Here is a 21,870-nt window from a genome sequence, read left to right as displayed (position 1 = left end):
GACCCTTCAGTCACGATTCATTAGAACAATGCTCAAAACTGATTAAATCATTAAAGACTGCGAAAAGCATGCCTGCTAAATACTAGATAAAGTATTTTAAATGCACTAAATAACGTTAGTGTGTTTCTAGAAATAAATCTGTCAAAAAACTAGAGCTTCTACTTACTTTTGAAGTGACTGTGTGAATAGGAAATACGAAAGTAAAAGATAAATTTTATTACGTATATCGAATTGTTTTTTTTTTTTTTTAACATACGAAACTTTTGCTGTGAAACGCCAACTGATGTAAACATGGCAGCGCTGATAAAGAAACGTGCTTTGGCTGAGTACAGCCAAGTTATTCAGGTATTGCTAACTTTGGTTCACCTTAGCCTTGAATGTTCGTATGGGGTGGCATAACATACGTCCTTTTAATATACAATATCTCTGAAAATTTGCCAGGTTTGTGTCCTTTAGGGAGTTATTGTCAGATAGGATGACACATCGATTCCGGGCGGCCACAGAGCCACAACGTAGTTACGCGTCATGCTAGAAATAGCAGCTAAATCTCCCTTAAACCACACTCGACTACCGTGATGAAACGTGTAGGACTGCTTGGATAATGTAGTCTTAGATACAGTGAAACGCATCTCATAATTAAATCTACTCGATCATTATATGAACATGCATCGGCTTAGATCGGTTGTGTTATAAGAGTATATTATATATGCAATGTCACGCTTCGGTATAAAGACTTTATTAAATGATTTTTGCCGATGTAAACTTTTGACAGTTTTCTCAGACTCTGATTAAGTTTGTTTGTGTTTGTGTGTAGAGAGAGAGAAAGGTGTGGGGTGGCATTTACTCCGTATATTATAACCAGTAATAGTACTAAGTACAGACGTAACCAAACCGCTTTATTGGAGGCAGACTGAATGATGATAATCTGCGTGGAGCTCTAAATCCAACATTAGCCGACGTACATCCGACTGGACACATAAAATATACTTTATATATATATATATATATATATGGCGGGCGGGGGGGGGGGTAAACACTTGTGGGTTGATGTTGCTGTTGTGCTTAGAATACAGGAGACGATGTCTCACCAGACAATGAAGTAGCACTAGGTGTTTCGGCTGCTTCCATTGCGACACCAGACCTTCCTGGGGCCACTCAGCAATGGAGGTTACAAGACTCTTGCACAACAGCACCAGATTCGTCGAGTCAGTTGAGTCGATTACATCGACCCGCCGTGTTTAACTAGTACTTATTTTATTGACCCTAAAAGGATGAAAGGTAAAGTCGACCTTGGCAGAACTTGAACTCAGAACATACCAACAAGCTAAACACTGCTAAGCATTTCGACCAGCATGCTAACGATTCTGCCGGCTCACCACCTTATATACACACACACACATAACAAGAGATATATATATGTTTGTATAAATGTGGACCATATTTTTTTTTCTTGGTTATGTTTTCAGGAAAGAGCACAGCCTCTGAAACAGATTCGTCTAATTAAGAAAGTCGTCAGCTCTGCTGTCCAGCTCAACTTGCAGTCTGCTACCAACTCTCAGGAGGTTCTACACATCTTACTGAAATTCGAAGAATCTCTCCCCATTGATGGCGACAGTTTATCTGGAGTGCTGCGGGAACTCTTCGACCATTTCCCTCGAGAGAAGGAAGCGATGGTGCGGTGCAAGATTGCAATGGTTATCAAAGAATTGGCTTACATTCCCAGTTTCAAGTATGACCTTTACACCGACGAAATACTTTCTCTCCTCAAAATCGAAAGTGAGTTTCTTTTGCTGAAATATAAACATTTTTTCAGTTCTTAAAGTTTTATCAGCTTGGCTGGTGTTTTTTGTGTTTCAAAGTGCAGATGTTGTGAAGGTAAAAGGATGGGGTATTTACTGATCAATGTTTTAAATCAAAACTTCCCAACCACATGGTTCCAGGTTCAGTCCCACTGTGTGTCACCTTGGGCTATAGTAGAAGAGAGTTGCCCTGGATGCCACACATTTATACATACATGGCCGTTTTCGTGCGGGTGACACGTAAAAGCACCCACTACACTCTCTGAGTGGTTGGTGTTAGCAAGGGCATCCAGCTGTAGAAACTCTGCCAAATTAGATTGGAGCCTGGTGTTGCCATCCGGTTGCACCAGTCCTCAGTCAAATCGTCCAACCCATGCTAGCATGGAAAGCGGACGTTAAACGATGATGATGATATATGTGTGTGTGTGTATATATGTATGTATATATCTGTCACCCCATCACTTCTTGGCAGCATGTGTTGGTGTATTTACATCCCTGTAACCCAGCAGTTCAGCAAAAGAGACTGATATAATAACTAGTGGGCTTAAAAAAAAAAAAATAAAGTCCTGGGGTCGATTTGTTTGACTAAAACCCTTCAGTGCAGTGCTCCAACATGACCACAGTCATATAACTAAAACAAGTAAAATAATAAAAGAATATACAAAATATATATATATTGTGTGTGTGTGTAATGTGTTTTAAGCTTTAATTTCTGTTTTGTTTTTGTTTACCCTATAGAATCCCATCGTGTGGTCAGTCAGTTAGTCGACACCCTGACCGTTGTTGGTAAAAGTCAGTACCACAATACTGAAGTACAAGAAAAATTACTGTCCAGTGTTTTTAAGGTAATTCTTACATTTCTCATATGTCTGTGGAATTCTACAAATAAATGCATGAAATTTTGATACAATATAAAGGACATAATGGAAATTAATATACATGAGTGGAATTTTGCAACACCACTACATCACATATGAAAAATGACATCGCTTAAATGGCAACCATTTATTACATGGTTTCTACATTGTTTTTTGTCTCTGTTACCTGCAGCTCCTGTCCGATTCCAGTCATTTGGTGAGAAGCAGCTGCCTTGATTTCCTCGGTAAACTTGGTACCACAGACTGCCAACACCATCGGAGCCACCAACCTCTACAGAAGATTTTGGCTGATCATATGTACGACATCGATTCTAGAGTGCGCAGGAGTGCATTCAATGCTGTGGTGGGTGCCTCCTTATTTCATTTTCCAATCACTCTCTCCCTTGCTCTATACCTCTCTCTCTCTCTTCTCTCTCTCACATGCTTCATATCTGTTTCTCTCTCACTCCCTCTCTCTCTTTCTTTCTCATTTGCTCCTTCCTGTCTCTTCTCTATCCTCCTTTTCTCTGTCCATAAATAGAAAATGTGCTTTCTGTGGCTAAAGACTTCTTTGACTCTTATTTTTAGCAATGCTGGTGCTCCCTGCACCATTCATCCCATTTTAGGGACAGTAAATTATTTCCTTTCTGGTTTGGAATTGCATCTAGTCACCATCACTATTTTATATATATACATATATATATATATGTGTATATATATATATATATATATATATATATATATATATATATATATATATATGTATGTATGTATATATTATAATGTTTGTGTGTGTAGAATCAACTGTTTTGCAATACGTTACACACAGCTTTCACTTTCTTATTTTCAGCTGAACCTTCATCAACGTGGCATTCAGGTGGACTTAGCCATGTATGACCACTGTTGCCGTTCACTGAAGGACGACTATGAAGATGTTCGGATGGCAGCTATCAAGTTGATCTGGGTTCTGTGCCACCTGTACCCTGAGAGGTGAGGTACCTGTTTCTAAAATCTTTTCCCTGTACGTCACAAATACGAAAGTGTAAACCCAGGAGGACGTAGGGGTTGTTGTAGTCAGGTGATGTGGATGTTGGTACGGAGCCTTATATGTATGCATTTACGTTCACAATTGGATGCAGGCATCAGTGGTTTCAGGTTCAGTCCCATTCCACAGCACCTTGGGCAAGTGCCTAACCCTAACACCAGGCTATCGAATACCTTGTGAGGGAATTTGACAGAGGAAACCCAGTGCTGGTATGTTTATGCCCCTGTGACTTAGTGGTTCAGCAAAAACGACTGATAGAATATGTACTGGGCTTACCACACAAGCCATGCTTGCACCTATGCACGCATGGCTGTGTGGTATGATATATGGTATGATATATTATGGTATTTAACCAAACCCCGGAGGATACAGGTAATACCGAGTAAGTGCTGTATACCGATTAGTTTGCCCCAATCGTTGTATGAACAGGATTGGGGATTATAAGTCGTGTATTAGCGTGTGCATATGTAAATATATAAAAAGATAAAGAGAGCAATGGTAAAGTTGGAGAAATATATTTTTCCAACCTCTCTTTATCCTTTATATATTTATATATCTATATATATATATGAATATATATCATTTTCTATTTATAGCATGTCTTATATAATGTCCATTCTTCTTTCCTAGTACGGTTCCTGTGACTGACACCTGTGAAGAGATTCGATTGGTCGATGATGGCTTTGTCAAGATCTGTAACAGTATCAACGACTTCTCTATGAAAGTTCGCAAGGAAGCGGCAAGTCTTTTGGTAAGCATTCTTGTTGTGGTGCCATATATCGTAGTTGGATTACTGTCTGATTGCATTGTTATTTTCTTTCTTTAATTTCTATTTCTGTTCATTTTCATTCTTGCATTTCCTTCTTGCATTTATTTTCCAGGGTTCACTTCATCTGGTTAGTCCCAAATTCTTGGAACAGACCTTAGACAAGAAACTGATGTCAAATATGAGGGTGAGTTTCAACCAATCCATCACTTACAAATTACCCCTTTTCGCACTCCTAGATAAGGGTTATTTATCTAACCCTTTCCAATAATCCTTTTGTTGGCAACTCCTATAATGACGATAGCCATCATCATCATTGTTTTAACATCCACTTTCCGATCTCACATGGGTCAGACGAAATTTGTTGGGGCAACTGGATGCCCTTCCTGTCACCAACACTCATTACCTGCTTCTCAGCAAGAGAATGTTTTCCTATGATCAGATATTTTTCCACAGAAGATTGGAAATGCAGAACACCACATGCATGATGATTGCATATATCTGTTGTCCATGCTGGCGTAATTTTGGTCAGTTTGGCCAGAGCTGGCAAGGTTGGGAGCTGCACCAGGTTCCACTCTGATTTGGCAAGGCTGGGAGCTGCACCAGGTTCCACTCTGATTTGGCAAGGCTGGGAGCTGCACCAGGTTCCACTCTGATTTGGCAAGGTTTCTGCAGCTGGGTACCCTCCAACCACTTTGCAGAGTGAACTGCATGCTTTTATGTGACACTCATGAAAAAAAAAAAAAGGAACCGTGTCTAGTTATGAGGAAATATTACCTTACTTGGAAACAAGTGAGGCTTGATTACAGGAAGGGCATCCAGGTGTAGAAAATCAGCCTCGATGAGATTCTGTCTAACTCATGCAAGCATGGAAATGTGGAGGTGAAGACGATGATGGTGGGGGGGGGGGAATTCTTGTCTTTACATGACAACACTTGGAAAAAAGCCAATGCTCTTTATGTCCAGTAACTTAACAGTCTGGCAGGTAGGGATTAATAAAATAAATACCAGAGACCTAAAAATATGTATTAGGGTTGATATGCTTAATGAAACCCTTCACGGTCCATGAGACAGCATCACTGCAGGGTGTTAATGGAAGCAGGTAAGTAAAACAGAAGAATATCTTATGTTGTTAATGTTGCCATCCATGGCTCACACCTCTGAAATTGTGTTTACAGCGCAAACGTACAGCTCATGAACGGGCCCGTGAGAACTACATGTCTGGTGAGTGGTCAACAGGGAAGATTTGGGCTGACGATGCCCCGAAAGAGGCACTGGACCCGGACAGCATCAGTCTGATGAACAGCGGGGCCTGTGGAGCCTTCGTCCATGGGTTAGAGGACGAGTACCTTGGTAAGTAATGCTCTGCATCATCATCATCATCAGCATCATCGTCGTCATCATCAGCATAACAAAATGATAATATTCACCTCACACCACCCTTCTCTTTCTCTTCCACCCCACCTCTTTTTTTTCCTCTACTTCTCCCTCTTTCTCTCTACCTCTCCCCATCCCCCAAAATCTAATTCTTTCTCTCTCTCTCCCTCTTCTCCTTTTCTCTTTCTCTCTTTCTCTGCCCATCTTTTTGTATCTGCTGTAACCTAATTCTCTCTCCCTCCCCTTCACATTCTCCACCCTCTCCCTATCCACTGAAGTATTCTAATTCATTTACATTCTGTTTCTTTCCTTGTGCTCTGCCACTGCTACCCTCCACCACCACCACCGCCGCTGCTGCCACTTCCATGACCACCACATCTATACAGAGGTCCGCAACGCTGCATTGGACTCCCTGTGTGAGTTGTCTGTGAACTCTCCCTCCTTCGCGCGTCTGTCCCAGGACTGCATCATCGACATGTTCAACGATGAGATCGAGAGTGTGCGTCTGAACGCCATCAACAGCATCCGCAAGGTCAGCGCACATTTGGAACTGCGAGAGGACCAGCTGGACATCATCCTCGGAGTTTTGCAGGTAAGTGGAATTGTCCTTGTCTTGCAATGTGACTTGGTGACCCCTGCCGGTGCTGGTGCCACTTGAAAAAGAAGCCAGTCCACACTGTGGAGTGGTTGGCATTTGGAAGGGCAACCAGCTGTTAAAATCTTGCCAAAAACTGACCATGCCTGTGCTGGTGCCATGTAAAAAGCACTCGGTCCACTCTGCATGGTGGTTGGTGTTAGGAAGGGCATCCAGCCGTAAAAACCCTGCCAGAACAGACCTAATAGCCTGGTGTAGTCTTCTGCCTGGCTGCTTCCTGTCAAACTGTCCAACCCATGCCAGCATGGAAAATGAACATTAAATGATGATGTTTTAAGGCAGTCCCAATATTTAAGACTGTCAGTCAGGCTTTTTATTATTTTTATAATTGCTCTCTGGGGCGGTGGGGGGGGGGGGGGATGACTCAATTCTTGTAATGTTTTCTTTCTCTCTCAATTTATATTTCTCTCTCTCCCTCTCTCAATTCATTTTTCTCTATTTTACTCTCTCCCTCTCTTTGTTTTTCTTTCTCAATGTATATTTCTCTATCTCTCTTTCCTTCTCTCAATTTATATTTTTCTACCTCTGTTTCTCTCTCTCTCTCTCTTTCTCTCAATTTATAGTTCTCTCTTTCTTTCTTTCTCAATTTATATTTCTCTACCTCTCTCTCTCTCTCTCTCTCTGTCTTTCTTAATTTATACTTCTCTCTCCCTCCCTCCCTCTCTCTCTCCGTTTATATCTCTTCCTTTCACTCTCTGTTCTTCCGTGCAGGATTTCTCAGGGACAATCCGTGAGTCCCTCCGTGAAATGTTGGGTCACATGAAGCTGGCAACCAGTTCTTGTCTGAACAACTGTGTCATGGAGCTGCTGGAGAACCTGAAGCGTTATCCTCAAGACAGGGTTTCAATCTGGAAGTAAGTTTGAGAAGGAAATCCTCCTTTATCATTTATTTAGGTATTAAGACAACAAGCTGGCAGAATCTTAACAGCGCCAGACGAAATGCTTAGCGTCACTTTGTCCATCTTTATATTCTGACTTCAAATTCTGCCGAGGCTGACCTTGCCATTTGTCCTATTGAGAATGGCCAGTTGAGCACCAGGGTTGATCTAATCAACTTACCCCCCCCCCCCCGCCAAAAAAAACCATTGCTGGCCTTGTGCCAAAATTTGAAACCATTATTGTTGTTGTATACCAGACAAATTGTTTAACAGCATTTTGTCTGCTTCTACATTCTGAGTTCAAATTCTGCCATGGTCGACTTTGAGTTTCGGGGTCGATAAATTAAGTACCAGTTGTGTACTGGGGTCGATAAATTAAGTATCAGTTGTGTACTGGGGTCGATGTAATCGACTTAACCCCTTTGTCTGTCCTTGTTTGTCCCCTCTATGTTTAGCCCCTTGTGGGCAATAAAGAAATAAGAAACATTAGCATGACGGCGAAACGCTTAGCAGTATTTCGTCTGCCGCTACGTTCTGAGTTCAAATTCCGTTGAGGTCAACTTTGCCTTTCATACTTTCAGGGTTGATAAATTAAGTACCAGTTGCATACTGGGGTCGATCTAATCGACTGGCCCCCTCCCCAAAAATTTCGGGCCTTGTGCCTGGAGTAGAAAGGAATAAATATGTCACACCTGTATGTAATTAATCTCTACATCACAGCTGAATGTAATTAATATATATGTCACACCTATATGTAATTTAGCTCTTAGCCCTATGTAATTATGTCACACCTGTAATCAATTTATGGCTTTGTTATTGTAACAGGTGTATGAAGAAGCTTGGCGAGAACGTACCAAACTTGACCCTGTCCCTTGCACCTGACCTGTTGTGTATTCAACCTTATTTCAGCACACCTGAGCCAGATATTGAAGATCCTGCTTGTATCCTTCATTTGTCACCTGTGTTGGCTTTACACTGTCACTCAACATGCTAGAAATAACAGCCCAGTTGACTTGGAAAACACACTCTACTATCTTTAAACAAGGACAGATGAAATGTCTTAGATATAAATGAAGGGCATGGTTTGAACACCTTTTGTCACAGGTTTACTTAATTGGGGCTGACTTGGGGTCAAACAATAACAACAACAGTTGAAGCTTATCCCTTTCCCACTCATTAAGACCATCTCTAACCACCAGGCTGTTCTGTTGATCAGATCAACTGGAACCATTATTGTCGCAAGCAACAGATTGTCAAGTTTTTCATTTTCTTTTTTTCCTTTTTTTTTCTTTTTCTTTTATATACGTCTGTGTGTCTGTGTGTCTTCCAATATGTATATCATGTAAATTCCTTGATCCTTTTTCTGAAAGATTTAAGTATTTTGGTGTTGGTCTTCAATGCTGCGTCTTGTATTCCGACCCTTTTGCCAATGTTCAGTGAATATGTCTGGCGTCATTATAGTTACCTACGAAAGAGCATCCCAGATCTTGTGGCCCCATTATCGGTGAGTAAATTCATTTACCAACCTTAATTAACCCTTTAACATTTGCATTATTCTGACAAATGTAATCCTTATTTATCCTCATTGTTTTTAATTAATCTGCTTTATTTTGTAGATTTGAGATTTTGATGAGGCAACTGTTAATTTTTAGAATGATATTGTAGGGTTGGTGTGAGGGGCTAGATCTGACCAGTTTGAACATAAAACGTGGAATATTTTGGCTGGTTTAAATGCTAAAGGGTTCATTACTGAAATGCCGGTAGCACAATCTTTGAATGTTGAGCCTCATGGAGGCAATGACAAGTGACCGAGACCTTGGCAATATGCTGTGCTTGAGAAGATTTGTCAAGCCAAGTAAAATCGTAGTCAGGACCGTTGCCAGTGTCATCCAAATGGCACCCATAAAATCGTAAGCATGGCCATTACTACTGTCATGTAATTAGCACCTGCACAGCACCCATTGCACTTTAAGAGTGGTTGGCATTAGGAAGGGCATCCAGCTGTAGAAACACTGCCAGATCAGAGTGAATCCCGGTGGAGCCCCCCAGCTTGCCAGCTATGGTCAAACTGTGCAACCCATGCCAGCATAAAAAATGGACTGGACTGCACTGGTCTGTGGTTTCCTTGCTGATAGACTGTTGCTGTTGGGACGGTATTGGTATTTTTAATTTTCATTTCTTGTTCCTTTGCAGCATCCCAGCAGTCAGTTTGTCGTGGAATCGGAAGTATCGTCAGATGCAACCGAAGATATGACGACGTTCTTTAATCAAACCTCGGCTCGTTTGGAGACCCTCGGTCGATTGGACGACAGCGTAGCACAGCATCTGTTGCAGATGACCTTGAAGTGAGTTAACGAGCGAACAGCATCTGCGTTGCCTAGCAACAAGGCAACGAAGCATCACCTTTACATACAACACCACCACTACTATGCACTCGCCTAAACACTGCAGTTCACCACCAGCACCACTACATATCACATCGTCAAAGACTCTACACCACCAGAAAACACTGCCACTAGATAAACACCACTACCACCACCACATCTACTACCACTGCCACAAATACCACTACCTCCACTACCACTCCACTACACCACTGCCACCACCACCACTACTACTACACATACACATACCTAAAACACCACAACTCACCATTACCATTCCACGCTATGTCTCACACCACACCATCACCATCACCACCACCACTACACGTCACACCACCACCACTACACGTCACACCACCATTCACCACACATCATTGAATGCCATACTACACCACCATGCATGTGACAACACACCATACTTCCACTATGTGCCATACCACCACTCTATGCTATAACCTATACATCTAACATCTATACATTCTCTTTTCCAGAGATCTGGATCATGTCTCTAAACTCGGCACCAAATTCTCAGCTTCTGCAGAATTTATGCACAAATTTGTGCAGTGTCAGTTGATGCTGAGTCAGGTAGGTTAAAATACAACACTTAATTAATGTTTTAACCCCTCACCTGGTGAATTTTTTTGGAGAAAGGATTTCATGTTCAGACGAATTTTTAATTGCTTTTTCTTTTATAGTATTTTTAATGTTGATTTTGGAAATAACTTTTGTTTTTATCTATTTTCTATATTTTACTTGAAATTTTATTTTGAAAATAAACGCAGGAGAGGCTGTGTGATAAGTAGCTTGCTTAAGAACCACATGGTTCTGGGTTCAGTCCCACTGCATGGCACCTTGGGCAAGTGTCTTCTACTATAGCCTCAGGTCGACCAAAGACTTGTGAGTGGATTTGGTAGACGGAAACTGAAAGAAGCCCGTCGTATATACATACATACATATGTGTGTGTTGGTGTGTTTATGTCCCTGTAGCTTAATGGTTGAGCATGTGAGACCAGTAGGATAAGCACTAGGCTTACAAAGAATAAGTCTTGGAGTCAGTTTGTTCAACTAAAGGCGGTGCTCCAGCATGGCTGTAGTCAAATGACTGAAACAAGTAAAAAGAATAAAAAAAATAGAGCAAGATACTGACTGACAAATCCTGGTTTTTTTGTTTCCCATAAATTTTTAATTCCTTTCATTTGCTGCAAAGGTCAACCTTTTTCAAAAAGGTCATCCTTTACAAAACCAGCAACATGAATGACAACCAGGCAAAGTGCCGAGTCTTGACTAAAAAATATGCCGACACGCATGAAAGGAGTGCCCCAGCATGGCCTCAACCCGGTGACTTGATATCAGTTCATTTTATAAAAGAACACAATGTTTACTTTTGTTTTAATTTATTTGTTTGATATTTTAGTAGCACTTATTGTTGTTGTTACAGGTTGTTTCCAAGACAATCCATTTCTTCTGTGAGATGTCCACCTCCGATACCCTGATGTCTTCGTTAGACAAGGTAGGTTGATGTCCCCACCGCCACCCTCGGTCATCAGCAGCAGCAGTAGTAGTAGTAGTAGTGATGTTATTATCATTATGGTCATCATCATCATCATCATCATCATTATATCTGATCGTTGTTGTTGTTGTTGTTGTTCTTGCATGTGTCTTCTACAATAACACCAAGCCAAACCAAGGCCTTGTGACTGGATTTGGTTGATGGAAACTAAAAGAAGCCCATTGTATATGTAATACATATATACACATGTATGTATAATATATGTGTCTGTGTGTGTATATAGGTATGTATGTATGCATCTATGCATGTATAGGCATGGCTGTGTGGTTATGAAGCTTGCTTCTCAACCATTTGGTCTTGAGTTCAGTCCCACTGCATGGTAGCTTGGGCAAATGTCTTTTTTGATAGCCCCAGCTCAGCCAAAGCCTTGTAAGCAGATTTCGTAGATGGAAACTGATAGAAGCTTGTTGCATATGTATATATATATATATATTAATAGTTATCGCCAAGCTAACATGGCAGTCCAGGGAAATAGGATGAATGCTGCCATTGATTAGCTCCAAGAAGCCATCACCTCTAGCATGTTAAAACGATGATGATGATGATGTTCATGGTGATGGTGGTGGCAGCGATGATGATGATATTTTTGTTTTTGTTGTTCTTCAGGTTCTGCTGCTGACGGAAGAACTGGAGAAGCTGTTCCTGGGTGTTGGAGTCAGCGAACTGGGTCTTGTGCACCAGACTCGACTCAAGGCGTCGGCCGTGATGCTGACTCTGGTGTTGTGCAGGTGTGACGAAGCGGAGAGCAGCCAAGCGTGTCGTAACTTCCTGCAGATGATGCAGCATGTGCAAAAGTAAGTTAATAGCGATGACGCATGACACTATCTATGCGTGGACGTGCGTGAGTGAACGCATATAATGGTGATGTGTGAAGAGTCATTAACAACCAACATCGTTAACAACCAACGTCGTTAACACTTTGAGTCCCTTTCTCTCCTCAATGAACGTTTGTATAGTTTCCATAAATCAGACTGATATGAGTGCCTTTAACATGTCACTGGCACAGGTGCCTTTAATGTGTCACCAGCACAGGACAGGTGCTTTTTATGCGTCACTGGCACAGGTGCCTTTTATATGTCACTGACACAGGTGCCTTTAATGTGTCACCAGCACAGGACAGGTGCTTTTTATGCGTCACTGGCACAGGTGCCTTTTATATGTCACTGACACAGGTGCCTTTAATGTGTCACCAGCATGGGTGTCCTTCATGTGTCGCCAGTGTTGATGCCTTTTATGTGTCACTAGCACAGGTGCCATTAACGTGTCACTGTCACAAGTGCCTTTAACATATCAGCAGCATGGGTGCCTGTAACGTGTCACCAGAACTGGCCATGGCTATGATTCCACTCAGCTTGAGACTGACCACAACTGCAATTTCCCTAAAACCACTGTTTTTTTTCTCTCTTTCTCAGGTTCCTAACCATCAACAATGCCACACTTGACCGTTTCCTGTCGGAGCTATTCAGCAAGCTGGACGGCGTCGAAGATGTCAAGCCAGTTGTGCTGCACAAACTGGTGCAGAACGACATGTCGCTAATGCAACCACAAGCGCTACACATATCGAACCGATTGTGCAAGGTCGAAGTCATCATCCACGAGCCAACCAGAACCTCCGACAACCCCCTCAAGTTTACAGCCGGCCTCACTGCTGCGCTGCCCCTCCATGCCAGCATCAACAACATACAGGATGTTTCGTCCATCCGTGCTTTGGTGAGACCCTTTTCTCTTGACTGGTTTGGCTTGTTTGGTTGTTTTTTATTCTTTTACTTGTTTCAGTCATTTGACTGCAGCCATGCTGGAGCACCGTCTTAGAGGATTTAGTGAATAAAATTAACCCCAGGATTTATTCCTTGTAAGCCTTATTCTATCAATCCCTTTTATACTCCATGTAATAAAAGTAAATTTATTTGTCAATATTTATAAATATTTATATGCTTCTAGAATAAGTTTTATATTCTGAATATAGTTTCTGTACCTATACATATCTATATGTGTAGAAGCAGTGAGTTCAATTCCTGGACCAGGCTGTGTGTTGTGTTCTTGAGCAAGACACTTTATTTCATGTTGCTCCAGTTCACTCAGCTGTAGAAATGAGTTGTGACATCACTGGTGCCAAGCTGTATCGGCCCCTTTGCCTTTCCCTTGGATAACATTGGTGGTGTCAAGAGGGGGGTGGGTGGCTGGTCTTCCTTAAAAAACCTTGTCCACACCTGTGCCTTGGGAGAGCTTTCTAGTTGCAATCCCATGATCCCTCATGACCAAAAGGGGTCTCTCTAAATCTATGTATGTATATTTATATCTATATCAAGCCTAACATCCAATGATGATATATATATACATATACATACAGAGAGAGATATAGTGATATATATATATATATATTTCATTTCTTTTATTTTTCTCTGCTTTTACTCTTCATCCTAATTGCTTAATTTCAGGTGAAATATCCGGACCTGGAGACCCAATTAGTAAAACTGAACTTCAATGATTTCCGTAAACTTGGTCCTCTTCGTTACAATCTTGTCACAAATGTCATCCTCTCCCATAGACTCTGGTCCGGTAAGACATTTATTCTCAACTCTCATCTCATTACATTCTGTTTTTATATATTCTTCATGTTTCCATTTTCCATTTATTTCACAATTTTACATCTGTTTCCTTGTAAGCCGTGGCTTTGTTGCCTCATTTTATTTAACACACACACAGACACACACACATATATGTGTGTGTGTGTGTGTGTCTATATATATATATGTATATATATATATATATATATATATATATATATATATATATATATGAGAGTGAATGGCTTAGTGGTTAGAGTGTTGCACTCATGATCACTAGATCGTGATTTCAGTTCCTAGACCAGGTGGTGCTTATGTCTGCGTAAGTTTATACATGCACATGTATCACTTTGCATGAAAACAAATGAAGGTTGGTGACAGGAAGAGCATTTGGTGATGGTGGTGGTTGTTGTTGTTGTTGTTGTTGCGTTGATTGCTTTAACCATTTCTTATTTCTGCCGTTCCAGAACCATGTCACGTGGAAGTGTCCCTGGTCTTGTGCAGCGAACCCGGTTACCAGCCCATATCCAGCAGCAACAAAACAGGACTCTTCACTCTGCAACTGTCGAAACCGGTCACAGTACTCGTTGCTACGAAACCCATCAAATCTTAGCCCAAGGCTGCTCTCTTCTGCATACCCACGCACTCATATGTGTGTGTGTGTGCGCATGTGTGTGTGCGTGCATGTGTGTGTCTGTGTGTGCGTGTGTATGTACATGTATATATCAGCATGTATATATATACACACAGATCATTAAATGATAGTGGTGATGATGATATACAATGATGTATGTATATATATATATATATATATATATATATATATATATACAACCATATATATATGTGTGTGTGTGTGTGTATATATATATATATATATACAACCACACATATACATAAATATTTCCACCCATATGTACATATATATATGTATGTATGTATGTATGTATTTATATATATATACATGTATATATATATATATATATATATATGTGTGTGTATGTGAAAGAAAAGTATCTGTGGGAGTCAATGCGAGAGGTGAGTGTGTGTGTGCATGAGTCTACGAAAACCAAAATCTTGTCAATTGTTCCGTAACTTCTGTTCATCAATAAAAACCCTTTTTCCATCAATCTTGATCAGTTGTGGTTGTTATTTTACAAGTTCAAATCTTGTCCATGTCACCTTTGCCTTTCATCCTTCCATGGCTGAAACAATCAAAAGAATAGAATAATTGTAATGAAGTCACTTGTTCAAGGTACCACACAGTGAGATTGAACCCATGACCATGAAGTTGGTAAACAATCTTCTTAACCTTTTAGCATTGAAACCAGCCATAGCTGGCCCTCACTTCATACTTGTTTTATGTCTCAACTGGCCATATTCAGCCTTTCACACCTACCCTACATAGCCTTAGTAAAAATATACAATCACATCATTGAGATCTCAACACAAAAGATAATGCAAGAGCAATTCAAAATAATTCTTTCTACAGGAATCACAAAACGTGAAAATTGCAGGGAGGGAATAAGTTGATTACGTCAACACCAGTATGTAACTGGTACTTATTTAATTGACTGCAAAAAGGATGAAAGGCAAAGTCAACCTCAGAACATAGCAGCAGAGGAAATACCACTCAGCATCTTACCCGGCTTGCTAATGATTCTGCCAGTTTGCTGCCTCGTGAACAATTCAAAATAATATGAATAAATAAACATTTCATTTGACAGAGTAATCTGAATGTGAAAGGATTAGGCATGCAGTCATATCTTTTGTCTACTGGGGACGAACCTGAGGCCACATACACACACACGCACATGTGAAGACGAAGGCTGGAAAGTGGAGCATTTTCCAATTAAAATCAGATGTAGAAGATTCGTTGGACACAGTGTGAGGTGACTGTTGTGATCGATAGGCCTAATTTTATCAAACGTATCATGATTGTAAGGAAATACCATCACGAATGATAGCCACTCATGAGGCTATAGTAAAAGAAACTTGCCCAAGGTGCCACGCATTGGGACTGAACCCAGGACCACGCGGTTGGTAAGCAAATTTCTTACCACAGAGCCAATCGTATATATCTTTTCTGAAATGTACATTTAATTTCAATTAACGAAGCATCCTAATTTTTAATTTAATAATAAAGAGCAGTAAAACGTCAGATTATTTCAAATTATTTCGTTAATTCTTCCTCCTGAACAGATAAAACAATCATGTCTGACTAACTTCCGGCATATTACAGATATTACCCACAATCCTCTCTCCTCGAACTTCCTTTCCCCATCCGACTCCATTTGGCGCTAGACAAGGTATTTATCCTCTCCGCACATTTTATTCAATTACACATGTCCAGACTCAATTATTTGTGTCGATTTAATATTAATATCAACACTTTATGTATTAATTTTCAATATTCGTTCCTGTAATGGTTTGATTTTTGCTGTAATTACAGATATTTATGTAAATATATTGACTAGACATGAATGATGTCTGCACCACGTGTATCGTTGAACATGTGTCAGTTTCTTTTTGTCTGCTTTTCCACAAATTTTCTTTTTTTTATATTAAATTCCGACACAATTGTAATCTACACTATCTGAAATGTATATGTAAGAAATTTCATAACAACAGAATACCCAACCAACACAAACGAACTTTCCGAAACCCCTTCCTCTCAACCTGAGAAAAAATGCTTTTTCATCACAAATCTATGACGTCTGAAGCGTATTTGTAGAAAATTTCATTTAAAAATATCAATTTTTCTAGAAGTTAAGAGGAGTGGGGTGGCGATCGCACTCTAAGACATAATTAAACAAGTGCCCCCCCCCACCTCTGACTTAGTTTCCGAATAAATATCATTTCTTTAATGAAATCTGCGAATTTCCTTTAGAACAGTGGTTCTCAATGGGTTCCATATGGTTCCCGAGGCTCCATATAAGATTTTTGGGGTCTACGCAGCAAAATAATTAAATTGGGAGCCGGGCAGTCCTTCGTAGCCGGCTTCGGTAAAGGTTTCTCTAATATTTTACTTAATCTCCAACCAACAAGAGTTAAATTTGTGATAAACGAAATCAGATCGTTATCCTAATTTCATTTCTACATAATTACAGCTGAACTCAGCTTATCTTTTAGCAATTAGATAATTAAACACCATTATAAATGGGTGTCTATCTTCATTAGCCAAAATTTATTTTCCATAAACTTCAAAATGTAGTTTTTCGCATTAAATATGATGGTAAAACTAAGACTGACTTTTGGAATATCTATCAAGTTATTCATGGAGGTGAAAAAAAATTTATTTTTATATTATTTCCCCATTCCCTATTTTTGTGGCCATTTCTGGTAAATTTCGTGGAGATGGTGTTAATTATGATAATGTTAAAAGAATTGTTCGCGGAATTTTGCTCCGCGCATCGACATATAATCCCTCATAACTTTTTTAGTTGTTGGAATTCTCAGAAAATTTGTATTCTACACACGGAAATTGAGACGACTGTGAAATTATTTTTAACTTTTCGAATTTGTTTTCTTTTTAAATCACAGTTTTACTTACGGACAGTCCGAGTTTTTGGCTAAAATTTCAGCCAGAGCGTGTTTTTATGGGAGGAAACTATATTGAAGAGTCTGAGAAATAAATGGGGGGCGAGATGTGCTAAAAATAGCAGCTAAAGGGGCCATAATCGTATGATTTCCTGTGTGGAGAAACACAAATTCCCCAAATTTTTCTCAATAAAGTGGAAGACGTGAGATGAAATACTGAAGAACAACCTCAAAGCACTGAACCTTTCAGGTGTGATGGTTAACGGCCGAGATGCCTGATGCCTTGATGTTCTCAATAAAAGACCCCTTACTCCACAGCAGAAGACCAGTCCCTCTGGTGGTGTAAAGCACTCGTGGCGTTGCCACAATAAAGCACACTTTAGGATTGCCAACACTTGTAGATCGTTTCTCATTATCATCATCATCACCATTTTATTGTCTCTTTCCAGTGTTGCTTACCGTAACTCACCAAGTGACCGATCAAGATGTCCGGAGGTTTGGATGCCCTTTCCATGAAGGAGGATGACGTGATGAAGTTTTTAGCTTGTTCCACTCATCTTGGAGCGAACAATGTCGACTTCCAAATGGAACAGTATATCTACAAAAGGAAGTCAGAAGGTACGTGTTCTATCTCCCCGCTTTTCTTCCTATTTGTATCCCCCAAACCCTTTTTATTCTGTTTATCTTGTTCTAAAATCCCTGGTCAATATTAATGCATTGTGTATCTCCGGCTTCAGTTTTTCTTTTAACAGTTGCCGGTCGCAAACAATGCTACAGTAAAACATTAGCTGACACGAATTTTATTGATTGCTTGATGTGATGACGATCAGGTAATCTGGTGTTGCTATGACATTTAACCAGTTGGAACTGAACTCTGGGTATAGGGCTGAAGTGGCCCTTTTGTCACCATATTTCTGTTTAGATCCCCTGTGTTTCTTTCGGTTATTTTAAATGCACCTTCTCCTTGACTTAAGATCTATGTGTCTTACGACCCTCAAAAATAAATAGATCTTTGGACGTTGGGCAGCTATGCATATGACAAGAACGGCAGCATCTGGCTTCCCTCAGACCCAGGCATCCACTGCCTGCCTCTAACTCTCACTCAGTCGCTTTCAAGCATTAGTTGCGTTTGAATGCAGATATAAATCTGACATACAACCTGTCAATTGGAACGCAACTTGGTCGTAAATGAAGGAGAAGGTGTATAATGAAGAATTTAGTAACTTGACTTTGTCGTTATTACACTAGTGTTAGGAACATAAATTGAGACGTTTTGGTGGAAATTTTTAACTTGAAACTTTTTGAGAACAGAATATTTGTACCACAGAGACAGGGGTGGTCTGAGAAGGGTTTTAAAGGGTTAACCTTTTAGAATTCACATAATTCTGTCAAATATAATGCTTATTTATTCGCATTGGTTTGAATTAAAGGATTATTACTTGTTTCTGTGGAAATTTTAACATCCAATAGTTTGTGGCTGTAATAATATTAAGGCTGATGTTGTTGGAGTAGAGAGCACCAGGTATTGAATTCCTCTTTTTTTTTCTATTTGTGCTGATGTCATGTAATAATGTTTTGTTAGGTACATACATCATCAACCTACGCAAGACCTGGGAGAAACTCCTGTTGGCCGCCCGTGCCATTGCTGCCATCGAGAACCCGGCTGATGTCTGTGTCATCTCTGCACGTCCCTACGGACAGAGGGCGGTTCTGAAGTTTGCTTCAGCCACTGGTGCTACACCTATTGCTGGTCGCTTCACACCTGGTGCTTTCACCAATCAGATTCAGGTAAGTTGCTGTCCTGTTCATGTCTCAAGATCATCCTCGTTTAATGTCCCTTTTCCATGCTGGCGTGGGTTGGACTGTTTGACCAGAGCTGGCAAACCAGAGGGCCACACCAGGTGCCACAGTCCTTTTTGGCCTTGTTTCTACTGCTGGGTGCTTTTTATGGAGCACCACTGCTCTGCTATTATATAAGTAGTATAGTACTCTACCTTTGGTATTGAGTACTATTATCTCTGCTATGTTTTGCATCTATATGCTTACTTGTGTGTGGAATATTTATATATATATATATATATACATATATAAACACACAGAATAATACCTCACTTTACGAGAATCTGGGTTTGGGAGTTCAATTTTTCAAGCACGATATATATATTAAAATATGTGTGTATGTCTATCCATGTATGTATATATATATGTGTACAGTTACATGTCTATATATATATATAGAGAGAGAGAGGGGGGGGTATATGCATGTTTTCTTCTCTTTTTCAGCATAGTGTGAAAGCAAAATTTTCAGGGACCCTTAAAATACTATTCTGGATCCCCAATTCCCTATTTTGTTGCGTGGAACCCCCCAAAAATCTTATAATGAACCCTGGTTGAGCAGCCCCATTGCATGTTTATCTGATAATTGTTGTTGTTTTGTTTGTCTTCCAACAGAAAGCTTTCCGTGAGCCCCGTCTTTTGGTTGTCACTGACCCCAGGACTGACCACCAACCTGTCAATGAAGCATCTTATGTAAACATCCCAGTTATTGCCCTCTGCAACACAGACTCCCCACTCAAGTACATCGATATTGCCATCCCATGCAACAACAAGGTAACTTTTCTGATCATGTTTTTTTTTACTGCATAGCCACTGAGTCTTTGAAAATATATTTGTGTCGGGGGGGGGGGGGTCCCATTTGTGTTTGCTTCTGCATCTCGCTGTTGATTGTCGAAATAATTTTAATCTTTAAAAATGTTTTTTTTTCCCCCCTATTTTCTTCCAGTCAATCCATTCCATTGGTCTAATGTGGTGGTTGCTGGCTCGTGAAGTTCTCCGCCTGAGGGGTAACATCAGCCGTGAACATCCTTGGGACGTCATGGTTGATTTGTATTTCTACAGAGACCCTGAGGAAGTAAGTAAAAATTGTGTCTTTGTGTGTATATCGATATGGGAAGGCTTTGTAGGTTTTATAGGTGTTCTGTAACAAATATTTCCATTTTTATTTTTTATCCTGTGTGGGATCAGATGTAAAATATTCTAGTTATTGTAGTGTAAGTCACACGAATGATTATTCTGTGACATACACTACAGGAACTAGCATATTTTGTGTCTGAACTTGCCTAGATAGACGTATTAAAAATATATATATAGCTGGCCCAAATACTTTACCTGTTTTATGTTCAAACTAGCCAGATCTTGCCTCTCATACTTAGCCTGCAATGTCATTGATCACATCATTGAAATATCAAAGATGATTCGTTATTAATTTAAAACGATGTGAAGTAAGCATTGCATTTGATAGAGTAATCTGAATGCTGCCGGTTTAAACTGCAGATTTGTGATAAGAGGCTGCCATCTATGGACTTTATCTTTATACTTCCTTCAAATTACATCGACCCTTCAATATCAAGATTACTCTATCAAATGTAATCATTGGGAAGGTGTGGGAGTCCAGTTTGAACATGGAGCAGGTAATATATATTTGGACCAGATATTGTAGGTTTAAACACTAAAGAGCTGCTGATTCTTTTTTTCCAAAAGCTAGAGACAAAATTTAATGCAATACATTTGATTAAGAACCTTCTGTTCCAAATATTGTTTTAACCCGTGTTACAACTAATTGGTAATTGTTTTGTTTTAACAGGCTGAGAAGGAAGAACAGGCTGCTTTGGAGAAGGCCGCTGCCAAAGAGGAAAGCACTGAAGCTTGGCCAGCTGGTGGTGATCTTGGAAGTGTTGCACCAGTTGATGTTACTGACTGGGCTCGTGAGACCGTACCAAGTGCCTCTGCCGTACCAATCCAAGCTTATGGGGCCACTGCAACTGAAGATTGGGACGCAGCTGATACCAGCTGGTCTGTACCCGCTGCCAGCACTGCCACCCCTGCTGTTCCTGCCACCCCTGCTGCTGCTGCTACACCACCAGCGACTACCACCACCGCAGCTGCACAACCTGCCACTGTGAGCCAACAATGGGGTGGGTCTGCTGATAACTGGAGTTAAAAGTGTCTGCTGAAAGGGACCCTGATGTACCGCAATAAAAACAAAATGTTCAAACAAACTGGTTTTGTTATTCAATAAGTGATTAATCCTCTCATAGTTATGGTTTCTCAACCATTTTTTGTTTATGGGTTCTTTTGTTTCCTGTTTTCTCAACTGGACCTTAATACCCACTCAATATTCTAAAAACTACCACTAAGACATCCGTTGGTCATAAATGACCATGTAGGTTCAATCCAATGGTCATTTATGACCAATGGATGTCTTAGTGGTAGTTTTTAGAATATTGAGTGGGTATTAAGGTCCAGTTGAGAAAATAGGAATCAAAAGGATCCATTAGCAAAAAATGGTTGAGAAACACTACGAGAGGGTTCCCCTCCGAGACAGAAAACATGTGGTTTGTCCAGTCTGTAAGGGGCCTAGGGCTGGGAGGGG

At 40.3% G+C, this 21,870-nt stretch overlaps 2 protein-coding genes across 2 annotated transcripts; both read left to right on the top strand.

The window, feature by feature from the left end:
• Window positions 1–217: 217 nt before the first annotated feature.
• Window positions 218–15,034, top strand: LOC106867797 (integrator complex subunit 4). Its single transcript, XM_089343611.1, has 19 exons — window positions 218–345; window positions 1,467–1,776; window positions 2,538–2,644; window positions 2,850–3,020; window positions 3,507–3,646; window positions 4,332–4,452; window positions 4,583–4,654; window positions 5,646–5,820; window positions 6,231–6,436; window positions 7,211–7,353; window positions 8,203–8,318; window positions 8,748–8,881; window positions 9,571–9,722; window positions 10,253–10,346; window positions 11,200–11,271; window positions 11,938–12,125; window positions 12,744–13,041; window positions 13,770–13,890; window positions 14,366–15,034. Exons 1-19 carry the CDS (start codon window positions 292–294, stop codon window positions 14,509–14,511), a joined length of 2,820 nt encoding a protein of 939 aa, XP_089199737.1. The 5' UTR covers window positions 218–291; the 3' UTR covers window positions 14,512–15,034.
• A 1,044-nt stretch (window positions 15,035–16,078) lies between these two features.
• On the top strand, window positions 16,079–21,496 carry LOC106867792 (small ribosomal subunit protein uS2). The gene is made up of 6 exons (XM_014912784.3): window positions 16,079–16,207; window positions 17,888–18,056; window positions 19,021–19,226; window positions 19,890–20,048; window positions 20,221–20,349; window positions 21,082–21,496. Exons 2-6 carry the CDS (start codon window positions 17,924–17,926, stop codon window positions 21,436–21,438), a joined length of 984 nt encoding a protein of 327 aa, XP_014768270.1. The 5' UTR covers window positions 16,079–16,207; window positions 17,888–17,923; the 3' UTR covers window positions 21,439–21,496.
• Window positions 21,497–21,870: the final 374 nt, after the last annotated feature.

The sequence above is a fragment of the Octopus bimaculoides genome, chromosome 27 (genome assembly GCF_046866305.1).
Source record: "Octopus bimaculoides isolate indiv1 chromosome 27, ASM4686630v1, whole genome shotgun sequence".
NCBI classification, from domain to species: Eukaryota; Metazoa; Mollusca; class Cephalopoda; order Octopoda; family Octopodidae; genus Octopus; species Octopus bimaculoides.
The sequence above is the reverse complement of the archived record's forward strand: the minus strand, read 5'-3'. Positions and strand labels throughout refer to the sequence as shown.